This window comes from Siphateles boraxobius, unplaced genomic scaffold, assembly GCF_051911475.1.
Source record: "Siphateles boraxobius isolate OS27281-9 unplaced genomic scaffold, OSU_SipBor_1 12, whole genome shotgun sequence".
Lineage (NCBI taxonomy): Eukaryota > Metazoa > Chordata > Actinopteri > Cypriniformes > Leuciscidae > Siphateles > Siphateles boraxobius.
In genome coordinates, this window is record NW_027508722.1 from 17,358,707 (window position 1) to 17,380,527 (window position 21,821).

Below are 21,821 nucleotides of genomic sequence, written 5' to 3' on the forward strand. Positions count from 1 at the left end.
TTTTGCATAGTGTTCCCCATAGCGTAAGATATTACGCAGTACGAGAGTACTCTCGTAAGAGAACGTACTCGGTTACTAACGTAACCTCGGTTCTCTCTAGAGAGGGAACGAGTACTGCGTATCTTGCCGTGCATACACAGCTCTGGTTCGCTTCGGCGATGAAAACCAGTTGTACCAGCCTAATCGAGCTATATTTATAGGGCGAGACTACGCCCTTTCTGGCGGGACGTGACGAAATGGGCGCGAATCGCCCCCATTGGATGTGTGTCACGCAGCGCCTCTCTCGATAGGCTGCTGCTGTTGCCGCAGGGCAGCCAATAGGCGCGCAAGCCGCCTTGCCTATGTCTTCATGCTGCTGCACAGCGTTTTACATAAATACAAAATTAAGGATAATTTTTTGGCTTCAATATCTCGTGGAAAAGAGGTTTTCCCCATAGCGTAAGATATTACGCAGTACTCGTTCCCTCTCTAGAGAAAACCGAGGTTACGTTAGTAACCGAGTACGTTTTTCTGCTTGCTAATTTCGCCATGTAAATAACGAATCCGCAGTGGCGGAGCGCTACTGGATTTTAAAGGGATTGGGAGATGAGACTCTGATTAGTTTATTGCACGTTACGCCCAAAACACATCCATTACTTTATTCATTAAAAGAATAAGGACAACCATTTTAGACCATTTTCTTGTTATTAAAATAGCAAAAGTGGATTTGGACACACCCCAAGTGCATTTGCCTCGTGCGGTTTAGACCATTTGCTTAGATCATTAAAACAAGACCCTTAAAATTATGAATTTAAATTTGAGTTTGTTAATGAATTTAGGTTCTGAATTCATAATTAAAATCTTAATTTGTCAATCTTTTCAAATAATAGATTCAATGTTTTCTTTAATAGGTTATGCATTAATATCCAAATAATAAATTAGCTAAACTACTAATCTGCGAAAAAAGACCATGACTCATCCTATGGCTCACAATCAAAACTGAGGGAACTGATGCTTGACGTGTCATAACAAGATTCAGACTTTTGGTCAAACACTTGAAACTCAAAAGAGAGAAATAGCTCCATACTAGAAAAAATACTTCGTTCAGCTAAAGAAGGAGACAAAAAGAAGGGCTTCTCAAACGTACACCAATAAGTAGGTCTGCAACATTTCGGTAAGTAATCATCAAAGCCAATCTGCTCAGTTTGCTTTTAGGGAGCGAAACACACGCGTTCCACAGACGCCAGCAGAGCTGTGGTTAGCATGTTATTTTTAGATGACTATGAGGGACCACTTGAGCATTAGGAACTGCTGCTAAGCGTAATAGTTTTAAGAAACTTCTACTGTTTTCTCTCTTTAGGTCTTCAAAATGTTTCCTTTTTTGGTATTTTTGGCATTTGTTTTGCCTCAAACTCACTCGGTGGATAGAAACTATAAGCCTTGTATGCCAGCGAAGTACAAAAACGCTCATAATGTTTTCCTCAAGCGCCATATTCCAGACGGGGTGCCAAAAACGTGGGACCAGAACGCGTGGGAAACTTTCCTGAGGAAAATTCAAACGTGCCGCAGACCAACGCAGTCGTTTTTCCGTGCCAGCGAGAAACAGCGGGTGGAAAATGTGTGTACTAATGCAGGGGGCAAGACTATGTCCGGTAACCTGTGTATCAGTAAAGAAAAATTCTCCTTTATAACGGTGCGGATCGATCCCGCTGATGGCGCGTGTGGGATCAGAAACATGCGCAATGAAAGCAAACACATCATCCTTGCTTGTGAAGAGATAGGAGATGCCTGTCAACCGGTCCATTTTGAAGGAAACCCAGAAAACAGAGCGCCAAGCAATAACCAGCTGGACTGCGGAGCTAAGAGGAGCTCGGGGACTAAAACTACAGTGATAAACGTACTGTCTTTTCTGTGTACTTTGGTAGTGATGGTTTACATTTTGTAAGACTCAGAAAGTATGTTTTTAGTGCTACACATATAAAGACCTAAAAAGGCATCCTTTGTTGTAGGCTACTTATATATTTTTGTTAATTTCTTATGATAAAAAGGTTCAAAACATAGCCTATATGGTTAATAATTGTGCATTAAAATAATTAACGAAATCGACTGTAATTTAAGTTAAGGCCAAAAACGACTTAACTTAGACACTATTCTTCTTCTTCTTTAAATGTTTGGCCATGCAGCTGAAAGACACTCTGGTAAAAAAAAAAAAAAAAAGTACTAAACCACGTTTCATTCACGAAAAATTGGTAGCTATTGCACAATAAGGTCCATTTGCTATTGGGTTTTTAGAATTGTGGTTTTAGACTTAAATAAATAAGAGAAGTTCATGTTTAGTTCTACGACATAAATTATAGGCTACACAATAGCCTATCTCGAATAAGAATTTTTGTAAGCCAACAAATGGACAACAGGGATGTGAGTTTACCTGACGAATCTGTACCATATTTTGTTCATAAATAAAAACGCTTCTGTTTTTGGTCTTTCTGTTTTTGGTCTAGAGCTGTCGATGACTCTAATTTCTGTCTTTTAAGGTTTTGTGAAACAGGTGGTTTTTCTGTTAGGAAGTGGTTGAACAGAAACCATAACTGAGACAACCGAGGTGAGGGGGGGGGGAATGAACCCTTTAAAGTCCGCACCAAGAAAAATGTGATGGAAAAAATTTTTGTTCGCATTTCTTATCTCCTTATGTCGCTAGTAAACACACTCAATGTTTTTTTTCTTTCAACACATCCCATAATTTTTAAAATATCTGCCTCTACCAAATGGTTGAGATGTCACTTAATGGTAAAAAATAATACCGGAATCAGTGGCGGTTCTAGACCATTTCAACTGGGGGGGCCAAGCTGGGGCCAGTTGTACTGTTAGAGGGGCCAGTTACATATAGACCTTATTGTTGTCATATAATTTTCTGCACTGCACTGCAGGCATTAAAAGGCAAAATACCATGTTTATAATCATTCAACAATGTATTTGCATTTCCATTTTATTTTTACATTTGCATTACATATTCAGTATTAGTCACAGTAACTGTAATTGACATGATGCCCTTCTTTCTCTGCATTTTGGTGAGAACTATAGAGCAAAAGCAATGGGGACCAAGAAGATTATTAATTCATTTACTGAAAATAACTGACTTGCTAGGTAACTACTAACCGTTTACAGGGTTCCTGCACACTTTTTAAAGTCAAATTTAAGGCGTTTTAAGACCTGAAGAAATCAAAATTCATACCGTACATTAGGGGTGTGCAATATTGACCAAAATATATCTCAATATTTTCAATGTTTTGTTGATAATTAGATGATATTTTACTGATTGTGTTTTTGTGCTGGTGCCATGGCTGGTTTAGGCCTGTTGTTGACAGCAGACTCACAAAGATATTCAAATTTTTTAATATTCTATGCAGTGGTCAGTTAACAGCAGGGACCGAAATTCATTTTTTAATTAATTTAATTTGCCACCTTAAATTGATTTCCAGGGGCATTTTCACCTATATATGGACATTCTTTCTAAACTTATTTAGATTTATGAATCACCTTTTATGTCAAATACTAACATTCAAATTATACAGTAATTATCCTTATTTATAGAATAATACTTAATTATACAATAATTATACAGTACCACTGTTACCAGTCAAATTAATTCATTCAATCAAAATCCATGTTTGCAGTGCAGAGGTGACACAGAAGCATTAATATATTTACATTCCATTCACAATTGCATAAATAAAGCTATGAGATTTTTTTTAAAATCAATATTTAAACATGAAATGATTTCTAATTTTAACGTTTTAATTAAAGGGTACTTTAAATATGAAACTAAAACCGCCAGTAGGCGGCGGAAAGTCACAGAAGTGAGTTGAGGGATTCATTCATTCAACCGATTCGTCTAAACGGCTGATTCATTCGGGAAAGGAGCAAGTGATTCCTTCAAAACGCGGATTTCAGTCAATAAATCATCGCTGTCTGTTGCATTGAGACTCTGCTACGGTTTCATTTTCAAATTCTAGTCGGCGAAATAAAGGGAAAACAAACAATATTGACAATATTGTGTCTAAAAAGTAACTCATGTTAACTTATTGTTAATTTAACTGTTGTATAACATCAATATCACAGTTGCAATTGTGCGCGGGAAAACGGCACTCTTGCTGATTTGATATTCTAATATAAGAACATAATATGATATAAATATAAGACATAAACTAATTTGGGGACATAGCCTACCTATGAACCGCACACAGCAAAGGACGAGAGACAAATGCGATGTCAGCTCACAGTGCCTCGTACATAGTTAAAACAAGTATTACAATATTTTAATAGACAATACACATCGCACACCCGATACGCACATAAAGAATGAACTTGCAACTGACCAGCTTTCTCCTTCTCTCCTCTCTCGCGTGCAGGAGACAGACGTTATTCTGCCGCGATTCCCGCGAATGTGATGCGAATTGTCACGTGAACAAGCAAATCCACAAAGATAGAATAATAATTAAAAAAAAATATGCATACAACGATAACAAAGATAGCAAAAAACAGTTTTGTAAAAATTATTTCACACTCCACATTTAGGGGGGCCACAAGGGGGGCCAAACTTGTTGTCACAGGGGCACGGGCCCCCCTGGCCCCCCCCTCTAGAACCGCCACTGACCGGAATTCATACACATACTTTGCCAGACTTTTTCATTGCCCATCATAATTTATGATCAAAACCTTTTCTAATCTTGACAAAACACATTGTCAGAAAGTTCTGAGTCTCAAGGTTCCATGTTTTGTGACAGAAGTGATATTTGGACAGATTTAGAACTTCAATTTTTGTGATATCAACTTCAAATTTGGAACCTCAACTTGGTTAGATATATGGCTTTGATTTTATAGTAATTTTATAGTAAAAAATATTTTGTAAAATAGTGTATTTTGTAAAATAGTGTATTTGATTTAATATAAATTTAAAACTTCCATAACTTTTCATACTTTAAAACAAGACCAAACTCATTCTTGAATTACAACCAAGTTTTAATATTGCATTGTAATGTCCATTCTCAAAAAGGGGGTGATAGTTAACCATTATGTGCCAAATCAACCGTTTGGTTGAGCATGTTTTTGAAAATTTATTAAAAACATACTTAAGATTTTTCATGGCACCAAGTAACATAATTTTGTAAAGTTACAGTGTAATATGTAAAAAAAAATGCTTAGCTTGCAAAATTTCACCAAAAACAGTTCACATGGCTGGGGTGATTTATTTATTTCTGACATCCATGTTAGAAGAAGTGTTGTGACAAGTGCTGTTGATTGACACTGTGACATCTAGTGAATTTTTTTTTGGCATAACATACCTCAACCAGATGTTAGAGATGGCTCAATCAGTTTGAGTTAAAGGGATAGTTCACCCAAAAATGAAAATTCTGTCAGTATTTACTCACCCTCATGTTGTTCCAACCTCGTAAGACCTTCGTTCATCTTCGGAACACGAATTATGATATTTTTGATTAAATCTGAGAGCTGGATCACTCCTCTATAGGCTTCTTAAGGGATTGAAAATAGTCCAATTGACTACAGTGACTAAATCTTAAGTTTATCAAACGACGAGAATACTTTTTGTGCGCAAAAAATAGATAAATAACGACTTTATTTCAACTATTCGTTTCCTTCTCTGTGGGCCTCGAGTCAGTTCACTAGTGATATAGCGCAGTTCTTCTGTTGTTGATTGAGCCACTGTAGTCACTTGGACTATTTTAACGATATCTTTAATAACTTTTCGGGGCTGGCAAGTTTTAATCCCTTAGAAGCCTATGGAGGAGTGACCAGCTCTCAGATTTCATCAAAAATATCTTAATACGTGTTATGAAGATGAACGAATGTCTTACGAGGTAGGAACAACATGAGGGTGAGTAAATACTGACAGAATTTTCATTTTTGGGTGAATTAAAAATGCAGAAGTGATATGTTGTGGTATTGGAGAATGTAATTAAACTGGGTGATACATCTTTGATATCAGGTCAACGTGAGGAGATGGAGGACTGCCAATAACACATTAGTGACAAACAAACAAAATGTAACACTGTAATTCAGGTCTTAATTAATCCTCCCCTCGTCTTTCATTTGAAATCTGGCTGATATGGTGCAATGTGAATGGTTTGTTTTACTCAGAAATCAGTTGAGTTATTATTTCATATTTGCCGCCAGAGGGCTCTGGTGCTCCGTGTAGGCTATTAGGCTACTCAACAAACTGAACAAATTGATTCAGAACCTGAACAAAACGCAAGAAAAAGTAAAAAAGAAAAAGAAAAAAAATCCATACAGATGTAGCTGCTTGAGCAGGATATATTTTACAAGCAAATACAGAAGTTGACTTGTACTGAGAGTTGTGAAAGCAGGCTACTGATCTGCAACAGGCCCGGTTATTGTTAGCTAAGGGTGTTTTTTTTGTATAGCCTATTAGATAGATAGATAGATAGATAGATAGATAGATAGATAGATAGATAGATAGATAGATAGATAGATAGATAGATAGATAGATAGATAGATAGATAGATAGATAGATAGATAGATAATATCTGTGTCTAAATTCTGATAGGGTGGCCAAGGCAGACACTGCAAACTCCCTCAGTAAAGATGGATTTTGTTACCATCCACGAGATGACACTAGTGCTCATATTTAATCGCACAGCACAAGACTATAAAAATATATAAGAATCATTGAGACTCAGACACAATGTTGCTGTCCATTTTATTTGCTGAGATACATTTGATGCATTATATCCAAAGCACGCACTAGTCTTCATGAGAACTCCCTGTTCATTCCCTTTGAGACTCCACTGAACAACTATCAATCAAGCCTTAAGCTCTGGCAAGCTGGCACTAACTTCAGTCAATAGGTCATGACACAATTATGACATTAGGCAAATCAATACATGCACACACCAGGCAGAGCCAGTAAATGTAACAATTAGTTTTGAGGAGAAAGGAGGAAAGAATGAACTGAAAGAATGAGTGAAGAGTGAAAGGCAGGGGTGGGCTGAGGGGTGGCAGTATAGGGAAGAAAAGGGTGGAGTGTTGGAAACCGGGCTTGCACTTAAATTGAACTTTTATAGCCACAGAAAAGCAAGAAAATAAGAGGTTTGTACATAAACTAAGGTGAGAGGCTGGGAAAAGCCTCTTGCTTTTCTTCCCATGTCGTTTTCTATAATTATAGTTATAATTTTATTGTCATATTACACTACTTATTACTTTTTTAATGCCTTATTACTATAAGGCTTATGGTGAGCTATAAAAGTAACTATGAACAAACACATAACTATACAGATAAAGAGTTGGTTGTACATGTAAGAGCAATAATGAACTGACTCGGAACTTGCAGTTTAATAAGTGAGTCATAATTCAGTGTTGATATAGTAGCCATTCAGACTTTTAAGGATTTGATTCATTAAAATAATTGAGTCATAGTTCTTGTTTGTTCATTAATGTGTACCGATGAACCTTTACATACTCTTTAGATGACTGAAAGATGTGGGTGGAAGAGTTCATTTATACGCAATTTTGGATCTAAATGAAGGCACGAGGACTCATAATATAATATCAGACTCAGAAATCCCCCACTTAGAGAGACAGAAAGAAAGAAAGACAGAAAGAAAGAGAGGAAGAGATCTACCATACATTATAATTAAATTTAATAAACTCGGGTCAACTGCCTGTTTTATTGGCATTAGTGACCAAAAATGTTTTAGCTAAGGTCCTATGATTCAAGGACTCTTTACCAGGTTATTGAACATCCCTGTTTGTTCTTTCTGCATTGTTCTAATATAAAAATGGCTTTCAATCTGACTTTCAACCTCCAGACTAAAACCAACTGGGAAAAATAAACAAGAAACAAATGCTTTGGCACAGAAAGCGGCTAACATGGATGCCTGGTGGGTAAGGAACTAGCCTTTTCATTTCAAGTGTAACACACACACTTACCGCAGACTCTGATGACTGAGGTTTGTTGAGGTAAAAGAGTTCATTTTATGCAGCACATTTAACAAACAAAACTGGAGAACATTCACTCTGGTATGTTGGATTCTGAAATGCCTATTTTCAGGACAAGGGGAAGAAACAGCTTGATAGTAATTGGTGTCATAGGACACCAAGGTCAAAGGTCGGGTCAAGTTCAATGCTTGAGTGGCTGTGGTTTGCCAGAAGTGTGACCAAGAAGAAGGTGAACAACATTTACAAGACAATCACCGTGTGTGTTTGAGCTGAGAGTTTTATTCAGATGGAAACACTATGGAGAAATAAAGACAGTAGGAAGTGATTTTAAAGATAAGAAGCCAGCCAATAACGTGTAGACGAATGTTTGGCTATTGCCTCACTGATTTGACTGTAGGATAGAGACTTAATGATTAGAGGGAGAGAGAGGATGTGTGTGTGTGTGTGTGTGCGTGCGTGCGTGTGTGCGTGCGTGCGTGCGTGTGTGTGTGTATGTGTGTGTGTGTGGGTGTGTGTGTGTGAGAGAGACAGAATTAAGGAGGGAAGGGGGAGTTGGAAAGTGGAACGTTTTGATAATGAGCAAAGGCTGGACTGAGAGAGAACGAATAACACATGGGGTGAAAAAAAGGAGGAACATGATGTAGTAGAAGGAAAAAAAAAAAGTAACAGCTTGATTGAAGAAATCATGTGGTTCATGTTAAATTTCAGTAGGTATTAATGGATATACTGTAAGAGGTAATGAGTCAGACATGACCTACTTCTTCACACAAATTCATTTAGCTTCATCCACACCTTTATAGGATGCATGTGTGTGTTTGTGTGAGCAAGACCAAAAGAGAATTACAAAAAAATATGTTAAGTAACTTATTTCTTTATAAGTAAAGAAAATTAAATCATTCAAGATATGATGAATTATTAATTCATAAATGTCAAAATAATACGTTGTTGTGGAGTGCATAACATATTAACATTTTACAACCTGAACTAACCTTGTCTTGTACACACACACACACACACACACACACACACACACACACACACACACACACACACACACACACACACACACACACACACACACACACACACACACACACACAATTATATTGTATATTATTATATAATTATATTGTAATTATATACAATTTACAGAATAAGGTTTTCCCTTATTATTATGTAAGGACAGTTGTTTCACCCAGATATTTTTTATACTCTATGCCCTTTCAAAAATATCAAAATTAATTTTAAAGCAAAAATGAAAGACATGCTCATCTCAGGGTGTTTTCAAGTAATTGTATGTGAATAGCCTATTTAATTTATTTATGAATAAATGAATTGGATGAAAACATATGATCATCACATCAAGTACCTATTTGTCAGCCAGCGTGTATGTGTGTGTGCAGGTTTGGCTACACTTTTGACTGCAGTTGGCTACACACTACAGTCAAATGTTCTCACAAACAGTGAAATAAGTCGAGAAATCAACTTTTGAAGTGGTCTTTACTACTTGAAAGGCTGTTTAGCTTTCAAACTAATAATGTTGACAGGACTGCGTGAGGTTTTTGGGGGCAAGTTAGGGTTTTGGAAACACTGTATAAAAATCAATGTGTCTGTAACATAATGTAACAACATACAGTATGAGTGTGGTGTCATGGATGAGAGAAGGTGCAATTGCATGTGGTGTTCCAGGCGTAAGCATGTAAACCAATGTGCTGGTGGCATGTGTTTGGGGTTATGTGAGTCCCCGGAGTGAGTATCACTTACCCTGCTGAGCTCTTGGCAAGACGAGTGAAAAGCAGAAAGAGAGAGAGAGGAAGAGAGGGAGGGAAAGTGAGAGAAATGTAAAATGAAACCCTAATTCCTCTTTCAAAGTGCACAGAAATATGTATGCCCTCATTGCCAAGCACCTCTCCTTATTCCCTTCAACTTTCTCTCTCTCTCTCTCTCTCTCTCTCTCTCTCTCTCTCTCTCTCTCTCTCTCTCTCTCTCTCTTTCTTTCTTTCTCTCTCTCTCTCTCTGTCTTATTTTTCTCTCATCCCTTTCTCCATCTTTGTCATTCCCCGTTGGGCTTTGATCTCTTTCTCTCACATATTCTTTCCTCTTTTCACCAGGCCCGAACAAAGTAATAAAAAATGACCTAAGCACAAAAGAACAAAAGATAAGTGGGTGGGAATGAAAACGGATAAGAGGGGGGGGAAAGGGGGATGAGAATAGAAAAGAAGAGCGTGAGGGTGTTCGGTGTCAAGGGCCACCCAGGACAGGCAAGATATTGTAAATGTTAACCAGGTAACAACAATTGAAATGCTTTGCTAATTTCCCATTTCACCTGTTTTCAAATCACCAGTTTGTCCTTAGGTCAAACGTGTGTTTTCCTATGCTTTTATCTTTGAACATTTTTTTGATGGTGGGCACAACCCACTAAGTGTCTTGACTGGGGTATTTATAGCTATACCATTGATAACTCTTCTTTCTTACAGGCCTGCAGCTAACAAGTCATTTACGAAGCAAAGACAGCAGTGGATGCCGTAGCGGGGAGATTAGAACAGTGATAAGATGACAAATAGCTCCACTGATATGAGAGTGTAATGACTATGGTCTGTTGTTGTTGTACGAAGAGGAACATGTGTGGACATGAAGCTATTGTGTGAACACAATCGGAAAGGTGTGTGATGTGTGACGCAGCGCCTCGCACTATCTCTGTCAAGTGCTTGTAATACAAGCATCGCGCTTTGTACTACACATTCAGTGAGTGACCCCAGTGCTACATTCCTCTCTGTGAAAGGGAGAAGTAAGTCCTACAATAAGAAACAACTTTGTGTGGGATGTTTAAAACTAATAATCGTAAAACTGAAGTGTGTGGGGGGCTGTGAGTAGAAAGTATTTTGAAGCGTGCGATTGAGTGATTCGGTGTTGCCAGATCTTGCAAGAATAAGCAGTTCGGTTTATATTTCAGGAAAGGTAAATTGCTTAAATTCACTGATTAAAATAGAATTTGAAAAAAAAAAAAAGATTGCATAAAGTATAGTTTATCAAAGCTATGCTAAATTGTGACAAATAATACAAATATATTTTTTAAATAATTAAAAATAATTACCCTTTTACAAAAAAACCTAAAATATTTTACAGATTCATGGACACTTAAAGGTAGGGTATGCAATTTTCAGAGAGGCTAGCAATAGCACGCTAGCTTTTAAAGCATAAGATCCCACCCTCCCTTCAGAGCATCTCCAAAGCTCCAGAGCTCCTTCAAAACACATGAACCTATACTACAGCAGGGAGCAAAGAAAAGCTTCACGAGAAACTGGGTTAACTACCTCATGTCTCAAAGCACATAACATTACAATAATAATTAACGTAAATTTCTGAAAGATCACTGACCTACCACCTGAAGATTAATTTCGGCGTTGATAGTGTTGCCACTGTAACGCATAAATTCGAGTCACGAACCGCTTCGAGTACAACGTCACGCTTCCCAATTACAGTAGGTAGTAACGCTGCATTCACACGGGGCATCTGTGTTAACACTTCTCATTTACTTTGAATGGGTGAAGTTATGCGTTGCTGAACTGAATTGTGGGTTCCATTATGTTTTGTCACTGGCGTTGCTCATGGCAAAAGTTTCAAGTGCCGACGCGGGCATCAGCCAATCAGATCGCCTATGCAAATACCCTAGTGCAGACGCTAGCCAATTGCGTTAACGCAATACCAGAAAAGTAATATGATTGGCTGTTGTCACTATGACGGTCGGGTCAGCACCAAGTTTCATGCACGCCCTCCGTCAAGCGTCGACGCCCCGTGTGAATGCAGCATTATGCCGTGAACGCAGTATAAGCTGGTTGTTTTGGTTCAGGAGGAACTGTAAAAGATGGCTGCTGTTTCAGTTTCTGTCTCAGTGACTGAAGTCTGTCTAAAGGTGGGTGTACACGGTGCGAGTTCGGACACTCGGGAGGTCGTGAGATATTGCACACGTTACGAGTCAGTTAACTTGATAATCGGATCAAAGCAGCTGGCACGACTGTCCGGCATGAATTTTATCCCAAGCCGCATGGCAATCACGTAATTTTTCTCACTAAACACAGAGACCGGAGCTTTCAATGTTGCAAGCAACTATAGCTTGAGATAGAAAAATTACAGAAATGTGTGTGTAAATGATTTGTTGAAAAGCAGAGAACAGAAGCCATTCCTTTCAGCATAAAGGAAAGATAGAGAAATAGAGAGAGAAGTAAGTCTGTGTGTGTGTGTGTGTGTGTGTGTGTGTGTGTGTGTGTGTGTGTGTGTGTGTGTGTGTGTGTGTGTGTGTGTGTGTGTGTATGTACAGCTATCTTTGTGAGGACCAGTTTGAGTTTTAGACCATTGTAGTGAGGACAAAGAGGGTAAAGGTAGGACATTTTGGCCGGTCCTCACTTTCTGAGACCCCTTTAAAGGCCTGTTTGAGGGTCAAGACTTGGTTTTAGGTATAAGGTTATAATTAGGTTAAGGGTGGGTTTAGGGAAAGGGTTCGGGTTAAGCACTTAGTTGTGATGAGTAAGGTTAGGGTAAGCGGCTAGAGATTGCATTGTGTCAATGAATGTCCTCATAAAGATAGATGTACAAGAGTGTGTGTGTGTGTGTGTGTGTGTGTGTGTGTGTGTGTGTGTGTGTGTGTGTGTGTGTGTGTGTGTGTGTGTGTGTGTGTGTGTGTGTGTGTGTGTGTGTGTGTGTGTGTGTGTGTGTGTGTGAGAGAGAGACAGTGAATGCACACGCTGTATGGTTGCTGCCAGCTAGTCCCATGATCTAGCCTGTGATGTGGTTGTGTATGATTTGGCAATGGGGGACAGCCTATACGCTGGGGAAAATCGGGCCGACTCCCCGAATTTTTAAACATGTTTAAAAATTATCGGGAGGTCGGGAGGTGCTCGTAACGTGCTCGGCTAGGCTCGTAATTCCTCCCACACGCTGCGATCACCGATTTCTACGCGATCATCTGAGCTCGTAAAACAGCAAAAAACGCACTGTGTACGCCTGCCTTAAGGCCGTGTGTCCACCAAAGCGTTTTTTCACGCAGCTGGCGTATTTTTCCAATTGTTTTCAAACGCCATGAGCGTAACGAGGCCTGAGCGTTTTTTTCACGCTGAAGCTTTGAGCGCCTGGCGTTTTTTACTGGTCGCAGAGAGTTGAAGAATGTTCAACTTTTGGGTAAAACGCAGTGCTCATCACTGTCACTTTTTACCCAACCGTCCAATTACAGTGGAGGAGGGGCGGGACAAAAACCTCACCGACCAACCGCCACATTCTCCTCAACGACAACAGATGACAACAACAAGCATAATAACGGAACAAAATAATTATAAACAAGAGGCAGAGAAAATACGTTACATTGTATCAACATTTTAATATACAATCAACACAGAAACAAAATATGTGTGAAATGAGATATAGCCTAGTAACACTTTCACGGATATTCCGTAACATAACAAGCAAAGTGTCTCAACTGCAAAAAAGAATGCTGCGCTGCCAAAATGCTCTCAAGCGCCCCTAGCTAGGCGTTTTCAGCAGACCCCCTAGCGTTTTCAGCTGGCTAAAAACGCTTTGGTGGACACGCGGGCTAACACTGCATAGCATGAAACTCGCTGATGACGTGTGATGTCTGGGCGAGCAGAGTGCACGGAGGTATGGAAATACATATGTTGACAGGCAGGAACGAATGCGATGATTGGACGAACATTGTATGGGCCTTCCACAGATGATAATACATATAATTTAGATAGACCACTTAACTGAGACTTTCAACCAGCATAACAAAAAAAAATTCTGGAACAAATCCCCTTCTTCCCTGCCTTTAATTATTTTATGCCTTTAATATTTATTATTAATAAATAATTATATACATCTATGGTGACTTATGATGGCATTGCATATAGAGTGCATGGCTTGAATAGTATGGGGTCTTGGGAATATTGGAAAGCTGCTGTTAGTGGTCATACTTTATTGTCAAACATGCACCAGCAATCCCTCGAAACTTTACTGTAAATAAGACCAACAACTGACCCGCGATTGCCCATTTTTTGTTAACGACTTTTAAAAAAAGGGGGGGATCAAACTCGTTTATAATAAGAATACATGGCAACACTGGAATGACTGCAAAGCGCGAGCGGTCCATTCTGTCACCCTGGTTACCCGCATCTGCAGTTCGCTGTGACTCGGAAGACCATCCATCAAAAGTAAATGGTTAACGGCTTCTTTGTACGACTCACATTCATCATCCAGTCTCTATGGCGCACGTCTTCATTAGAGACCCAAACTTCGCCTCTCCACCTTTTACCAAGCCCCTACCCCCCGTATGCTCAGCTCTTTTCTTCCGCTTCAACAGCAGTGGTGAGGGGGAGCCTATAATGACCCTCAGGGACACTGCTGCAACCTCCTGGCCCCTGCCAGGTCACCTTTTGTGTCTGCGCAATTCTCTTCCCTGGCATTCTCTTGCTCCCGTCAGGATCTCTGGAATTTCCACCTCCCTCAGAGGACCCTCCGTGTCTCCCGCAGCCCCAAACGGGGAAGACGGTAACCACAACGGAGGCAGATCCAGTTACAGGAGCTTTGAGTGTGCGTTGATTTAGATCAACCGCGGGAATGGACAAGAGGGACTGAACTTGACAGAGTCCTGTTTTAACAATCAGTCGACAAATTGCCCTGTATGTTTAATGCAGTCTATGTGTATCCTACTTGTACACAGCTTGTCTCACAGAGAGAGACATCTGTACACTACATTCTATATGTTCATTGTGATGTCTCTTGTTAATGTTTGTATTATTCGATTCTATTCACATATCTATTCTATTCTAGGCCTACAGCTTATATGCTATTATTATTATTATTATTATTATTATTATTATTATTATTATTATTATTATTATTATTATCATTATTATTATTATTAATAATAATACTGAATGGAAAACAAACACGCCAATAAAGTAGCTACTTGAGAAAGAGCAGGGAATAACTAAACGTAAACAACACCACCAATAATTATTACGTCTATTAGCCTACGTCAGTGGGTCCCAAATTACACTAATATTTTTATATATTATATATTTTTTATATTTTGTAGTCTATATAACATATTTGTAAGTAAATTCCCATTTTTTATTTTATTCAATACGTAGTCCCCTTTTATTTTATGTATTTGCCTACCAGGGAGTGCTATAGGCGGTCATTTGGAAATATTTAGAAAAACTGTTTCTTAAAAAAATAAGAAAATAACGTTAGATAACAACAAATTATAACAGATAGTTACATAGGCTACTTAAAAAAAATTAGTTTAATAAATAAATAAATAAATTACTAAATAATTAATTAATCTAACAGTACAATGCTATAATGATTAGGGGAAAGTTAACTTAATAGAAACTATATTTTCCAAATAATATTTAGACAAGACATTATATATTTTTTCACAGTAGATTGTATATAGGCTATAGAGGCCTTTTAAATCTTAGGATGGGGGACCCTGGCAGTCGCATGACTCGGGGATGATCAGGTTTTGGGTTCGTGGCATCTAAAAGATTGAAATAGGCTAGATTCTTTGACACGATTGTGAATATAAAATAGGAATAAAAATAACGTTTTTGCGATAATTTTCAATGTAGCCTACAATAAGAAACAAAGTCGTATTCATTTAAATATTTAAGGAAAACTACAATGCAAAAACGAGCTCCAATTGGCGTTTTCGAGTGCGCACATGTTTTCAGTGGGGCGTGGTGTGGGCGGGACAAGATCATCCCGAAGTCTCAGTGGCGCCTTGATTTGACAGGGCAAATAGAGGGTGGGGTTTCTCAAAAAAAGGGGTGTGTGCGATCACAGATTAAGTGTGATAACTGGCCCAAATTTTAGGTTCAACCTATTCACCACAAGCTATAACGTTTGGAAGAACTGAATGAAAGTCTTAGACGGGTAAAAAAAGGCACAGATTGACATTCAGTTTATCTTGTCAACGGCGGAAGACTGGGTGAGCAATAGAAGGGTAGAGAAAAGAGAAAATTAATTTAAGTTTAATAAGTTTAGCAGTGGGGGGACACTGCTTTCAGAATCAAAGTTGCAGGTACTTTTACACGGTGTCAGTATCAAGGACCGACATTTAGCCACACACTAGAGAGAATAATAGTGGGATACACTCTAAGGCTCGACAGAACGCGATGGATCGCAAAATCCCCGATTTTGCTGGTACCTGGAAAATGAAAAGCTCAGAGAACTTCGAGGAGCTTCTTAAGGCACTGGGTAAGTGTTTATTATGATGCCGGCGCGCGCGCAGATAGTGTGTGAGAGAGAGAGAGCGCAAATCCTAGACGCGCGGTCATGGATTGCGCTACAGACCAACACATTCATTATTACCTCTCTTGTGTGTGAATGCAAACCGCTTCAATATTTATCCCGTATAACTTCCTGTTTTTATTCTACTAGATACTACTTATTTAATAGCCTACGTATTATTTAGGCTATATACTAATTATATTCTAACTTTAGTGCGTAATTAGAAACAAATAGGCCTAGCCTAAATATTATTAGACACTGGTGTCTCTTCGTTTTAATGAAACTAGTCAGGTAAAAAGCAATTGGCTCTTAGATTTGGCAGTGCTGAGCTTATTTCGTTTCATTTCCTTGAGCAATGTGATACTGTCCTGACTGGTGCTTTAAAGATCCATTCGCTGTCTTTTCCGTTTTTGTGCAGGATAGAAAAACACCTCGCGCTCTCAGTTTGTGGGTGCGCAAATTGCATATGCGTGTTTGGAAAAGTCGGCTCACTTGCTGTATTTCTCGACCAACTCGGAAAATTATTGTTTAAATGCTTACCATTGCTCAAGCCAGAATCCAGGTTTGTCTGTGAGTTTCCAAAATTTGACTGACGTCCGATTTAATGAGGGCACTGCTGCCACCCAAACACCCCTCTTCAACAGTCTGTGTGAACAAAAGAATCAGCTTCCCTAAGAAGGGAGAGTGGGTCCTCCATGTCACCATTCAAAAGAATGATGAAATGAAGCAGACAGGTTAAAGAGGGCGGAGAAGGAGCACAATAGATAGGGAGTCCCGCTGTTTCTGACATGGGAACATGATGTATTACTGGTATATGAATACGAAAAACTGCAGGAGATGAGATCTGCAGCCACACAAACTTCTGAGGACAAATGTGCATGGAATATGCATGATTGACAGATGGGTTGATTGAGGAATGAACTTTGCAACTTGTTTTAATGTTTTGCACAGACACATTCATTATAACTCTTAAATTCACACGCTCTAAAATTCTTTATCACCACACAAATTTTCCTGTGCACAGCTGTGCCCGACCTGTCGCCACACCCTGTCATTCACCCTCCTCCATCTCCTGTCCTCATCTTCATCCCTCTATACTGAAATGCTTCCTTTGACCTTTAACCTATGACACTGACCCTGGCCGTCTGACTCCTAGCATATTATGGAGTAAAATCTCCAGTTATGGAGTTTGAAACAGGGCTTTATCTGACAGAGTCAGTCTAACTTTATTAGCTAATGTTTTTTTTAATAAGGTTCTGCCTGCCTCAGTAAATTGTAAATAGGTCTAGATTTACGTTTTCTTGTGTTTATCACACAAATTGTTTGTGTGTGTGTGTGTGTGTGTGTGTGTGTGTGTGTGTGTGTGTGTGTGTGCTAATGGACTATGCTAAAAGTCATTGGAGTAATTGACAAAGTGTTTCCACGTCTCTGCCTGAATGTGTGTCTAAATTTTTGCCTCCATCTTGTCTGCCTTCATGTGTATATATTTACCCTTGGTGACAGGTGGGAATGTGTGTGAGGTGAGTTGTGTGAAATTCTACTCGATGCACAGAGACGCACACACACACACACACACACACACACACACACACACACACACACACACACACACACACACACACACACACACACACACACACACACACACACACACAGAGAGAGAGAGAGAGAGAGAGAGAGAGAGAGAGAGACTGGCCTCTTTATATCTAGCTGTCTTTACCCTCACTTGAATACCCCTTGTTGCCGTTCTTGCTTCTTTTTCTTCTCTTGTCAGTAATCTTGCCCTCCCTCAACTGTGCCATGCTTTTTTTTCCATTGTTGCCTCTGCCCTTCCCTACTTCCACACTGCGCTCTATCCATTTCCTGTCAGGAAGGTTTAATAGATTACAGCATCCCCTGTGGCTGGTTGAATAACTTCCCCCTTTCAATGAGTTCACCCACCTACACACACACACACACACACACACACACACACACACACACACACACACACACACACACACACACACACACACACACACACACACACACACACACACACACACACACACACACACACACACACACACACACACACACACACAAAGCAAGAGTGAGCATTCTCCAAAAAACTTACCAATATTCAGCTTGGCAATATTCAGGGATAGTTCACCCAAAAATGAAAATTCTGTGATCATTTACTCACCCTCAAGTTGTTCCATACCTGTATGAATTTCTTTCTTCTGCTAAACACAAAATAAGATATTTTGAAGAGGATAGGGAAAAAAATACTATGGAAGTCAATGGGGTCCATCAATTGTTTGGTTACCGACATTCTTTAAAATATCTTTTGTATTCAGCAGAATTCATTCTGGATATTGGTGACTATTAAATTGGTATATTAATTAAATTTCGATATTAATGTAACATTTAAATATTTGTTTCATTTGTTGTGATTGTAGAATATCAGGGAAAGACTACATCTTTCTGTGTACTTGTAGTACTGTGTGGATTACCATGCTTTTTAATTTTAATTTTTATGGGCAACTCATCTTGTCAAATTGCTTTCCCAATATATGCGGGATTATATGAGGTGATGTCATCAGGCATTGTCGGCAGAGAGCGCAGATGTATGGAGCACAGCCAGTCTTAATAATATCACTCTCAAAAACTCTATAAATGAAGACTTTCCCACAGCTTGTTTGGACGTCAGAATTCTCACTGTTCTTCAAGAGATTGTTCTGATGTGCATGTGTGTTTTGTCAGGTGTGAACGTGATGTTGCGTAAGATTGCGGTCGCAGCAGCGTCAAAGCCATCCGTGGAGATTACCCAGGACGGAGAGACACTTTCAATCAAGACCTTCACCTCTGTGAGGACCACCCATGTCACCTTCACAGTTGGACAGGAGTTTAATGAGGCCACTGTGGATGGACGTCCCTGCACGGTATATACACACCCATATAAAAACACTTCAAATGTCATCCTACATTTGTCGACCTGTGTTTTCCTATTCCAAAATGTTCAAAAAAACAAGAACCATATGAAAGGTCTGTGTTTGTAATCTGATGTGGACTCACTCACACCCTCCATCTCAGAGGAGCTATCAAACTCAACACACACCCTTTCTCTGGAACTCACATTCTCATGGGCACTGATCTGTTTCTCAATCTTTCTGTCTCTCTTTTACAGTCACACATTAAAACAGACCAAAGAAAAGACCGAAAAAATCTGCCTTTACATATTTGTCTATCTCTGTTTCTCTCAGAGCTTCCCTTGCTGGCAAACAGACAGCAAAATTAGCTGTGAACAGACTTTGCAGAAGGGTGAGGGTCCAAAAACCTCATGGACCAGGGAGATAACCAACGACGGCGAACTGATTCTGGTAAGATGCATTCATGTTATTATATGTTATCCTTGTGATTCTCACACACACATTGGTCTTCGATCATATTTTTCCTTTCAATAGACTTTTTTCCTGTTTTTATTTTTGCAGACAATGACCGCAGATGATGTGGTGTGTACAAGAGTTTATATCAGAGAGTGAAAGTATGAGGAAAAAGGAAGAATATCCATCCAGATCACTCTCTTTCCTCATTAACCATTGACTGTGATTTTATATCATCTATTTCCTTTCTCCCTCATCTCTTCTTTCATGCTTTTTTTGTTGACAATGTATTTGAATATTACATGCAAATAATTCATGTGAGGTTCCAGAAATCCAAGCAAAGATTTTTTTTTTTTAACTGGGCCCTGATTGATCATTTAACAAATACATAATTTGGGCTCAAAAGCACTTTTGAGGGTTGGTCTCCACATAGATGAAGACCTGGATATCTAAAGCTTGAAAATCAGCCTTTGGTAAGACAGTCCATTATCACCACTGTAAAAATTGCAGAAAAGGTGACTTTTATCATAAATCGCAGAACTTTCACAAACAGAATCCACACGATTGCGAATTTCGTAAGAGGGTGGAAGATTTCCCCATTCAGATTTCGAAACGGATTCAACTGACTTTTTTTGAATATTTAACTTCATACATCACCACACTAATGGCAATAGACAATGGACTTTTTTTTTGCCTGCAACATTTCGTGAATGTAACCGTACCTTAAGAATGTTCATCAGTGTACGATATGCCCTCGGAACATGTTATGTCTGTAGTTTAGTCCATCAGTTTTTTTTTTTCTCAGTTGACCTTTTGCTTAGCTTCATCTTAAAATGTTACTGACTAATCCTAACTTACCAACTGTTGCAGTCCTCCATTTTCTCAGACAGGCTTTTACTCTCCAACTCTATGGAGAATCTGTGTGTTTGGATAGCTTTTAAATTAAATTTTATGGTTCAATTCAGTTAATTGTGAGAAGTGTTTGCTTCATTCTGATTTGCTGTGGCCAAAGTTTACACGTTACAGCATAATTTAACAATTTGTTTAAAGAACAATGGCTGATAAAATGCTTTTCAACTTCAATTCATTCCAGCCCAAGAAAGGCCAATATTCAATCTTTTAAAATCCTGCTGTTCATGGAAATCTCCAGTTCATTCCTATGTGACGTTCTGTAAATCTTGTCTGAATTAGGAAAAACAGTTCCAAAGGGGGCGGAGCTAAGCAAATGGTCAATCGTGATTAGAACTCTTCAATCCCATCCTTCTCTTTTCCTCTTTATTTTTGTATATATTTTAATAAAAGCTGAATCTGAATTTTTATCCAAACTCTCTTTTTATTTTTATTTTTATGTATAAACAATTTCAGCAATCATTACTTATTTCTGTGCATGGACAATAAAGGTCACTGCCGAGAGTATGTGTTTTTCTGCCATTCAGTAGCATTTATCCATACAGATGCTTAGTGGTGGTTCCATGATGCCAATGCAATAAATGTTCGTTAATTTTATTTTAAAATAATAAGAAATTAAAGAAATCACATTGACCTTTATAACAAACCCTCACTCTTTCTCACTCAGACATACTGTGGGGTTCACATCTTATTTTAGTATTCCTGCCAGCTGGCTGTAACTAGAATAACTTGTCTGTCCCTCTCCACCCCTTCGTCTCTCCCTGATTTTTCCATCTCAGTCTTTCTTTCTCATCATTATCACACTGTCTCTGGTTCCTGTTTTGCAAGACCCTACACTTTTAATACACTAATCAGTGTTCAAATGAATGGAATGTAAATGTATTTTAATGTAAAAATGGATGAAAAAACCCCACAACAAGCCATCAAAGAAATTTCCCCAGTAACCTATTCTAAAACATTAACATTTCCATTTTGCCGTGCCGAAAGCATAGGATGTGTTGGCCAAGGGTCATTTATTGGAAACTAGATTAGCCAAAGGGATAAAGCTGTTAAATAAAATAGATCCAGGCAAAGAAGCCAACTATCCATTCTGAGCAGGAAATGCCAGTCGGATTACAAGGTGAAGATGATCAACGGCAGATGTGCTTAACAGGGAGCAGGATCATAAGAGGGAATAGAAACTCAGGGTCAAAAAATTAAATGAGGACCAGTAAACACCCATATGTATACTGTACATAATACACAGTACACCCATTCAGGACAGTTAAGAACAGAAATATAAAGATTAATAGACATAATAAAGTGTAT

The 21,821-nt window shown here is 38.8% G+C and overlaps 1 protein-coding gene and 1 long non-coding RNA gene across 2 annotated transcripts; both read left to right on the top strand.

Annotated features, from left to right (window-relative positions):
* Positions 1–968: 968 nt before the first annotated feature.
* On the top strand, positions 969–2,466 carry LOC143713784 (uncharacterized). Its single transcript, XR_013195284.1, has 2 exons — positions 969–1,153; positions 1,340–2,466. It is a non-coding gene; the product is annotated as an uncharacterized LOC143713784 (long non-coding RNA).
* A 13,346-nt stretch (positions 2,467–15,812) lies between these two features.
* Positions 15,813–20,923, top strand: crabp2a (cellular retinoic acid binding protein 2, a). The gene is made up of 4 exons (XM_077209357.1): positions 15,813–16,206; positions 18,985–19,163; positions 19,485–19,601; positions 19,713–20,923. Exons 1-4 carry the CDS (start codon positions 16,125–16,127, stop codon positions 19,761–19,763), a joined length of 429 nt encoding a protein of 142 aa, XP_077065472.1. The 5' UTR covers positions 15,813–16,124; the 3' UTR covers positions 19,764–20,923.
* The last annotated feature ends 898 nt before the right edge of the window (positions 20,924–21,821 follow it).

Bases quoted from the DNA above. Each gene is read 5' to 3' on its own strand.
- crabp2a (XM_077209357.1), top strand. From the start codon at position 16,125: ATGGATCGCAAAATCCCCGATTTTGCTGGTACCTGGAAAATGAAAAGC. The intron at 19,164-19,484 runs GTATATACACAC...TGTTTCTCTCAG, and splicing joins TGGATGGACGTCCCTGCACG to AGCTTCCCTTGCTGGCAAAC. The intron at 19,602-19,712 runs GTAAGATGCATT...TTATTTTTGCAG, and splicing joins ACGACGGCGAACTGATTCTG to ACAATGACCGCAGATGATGT.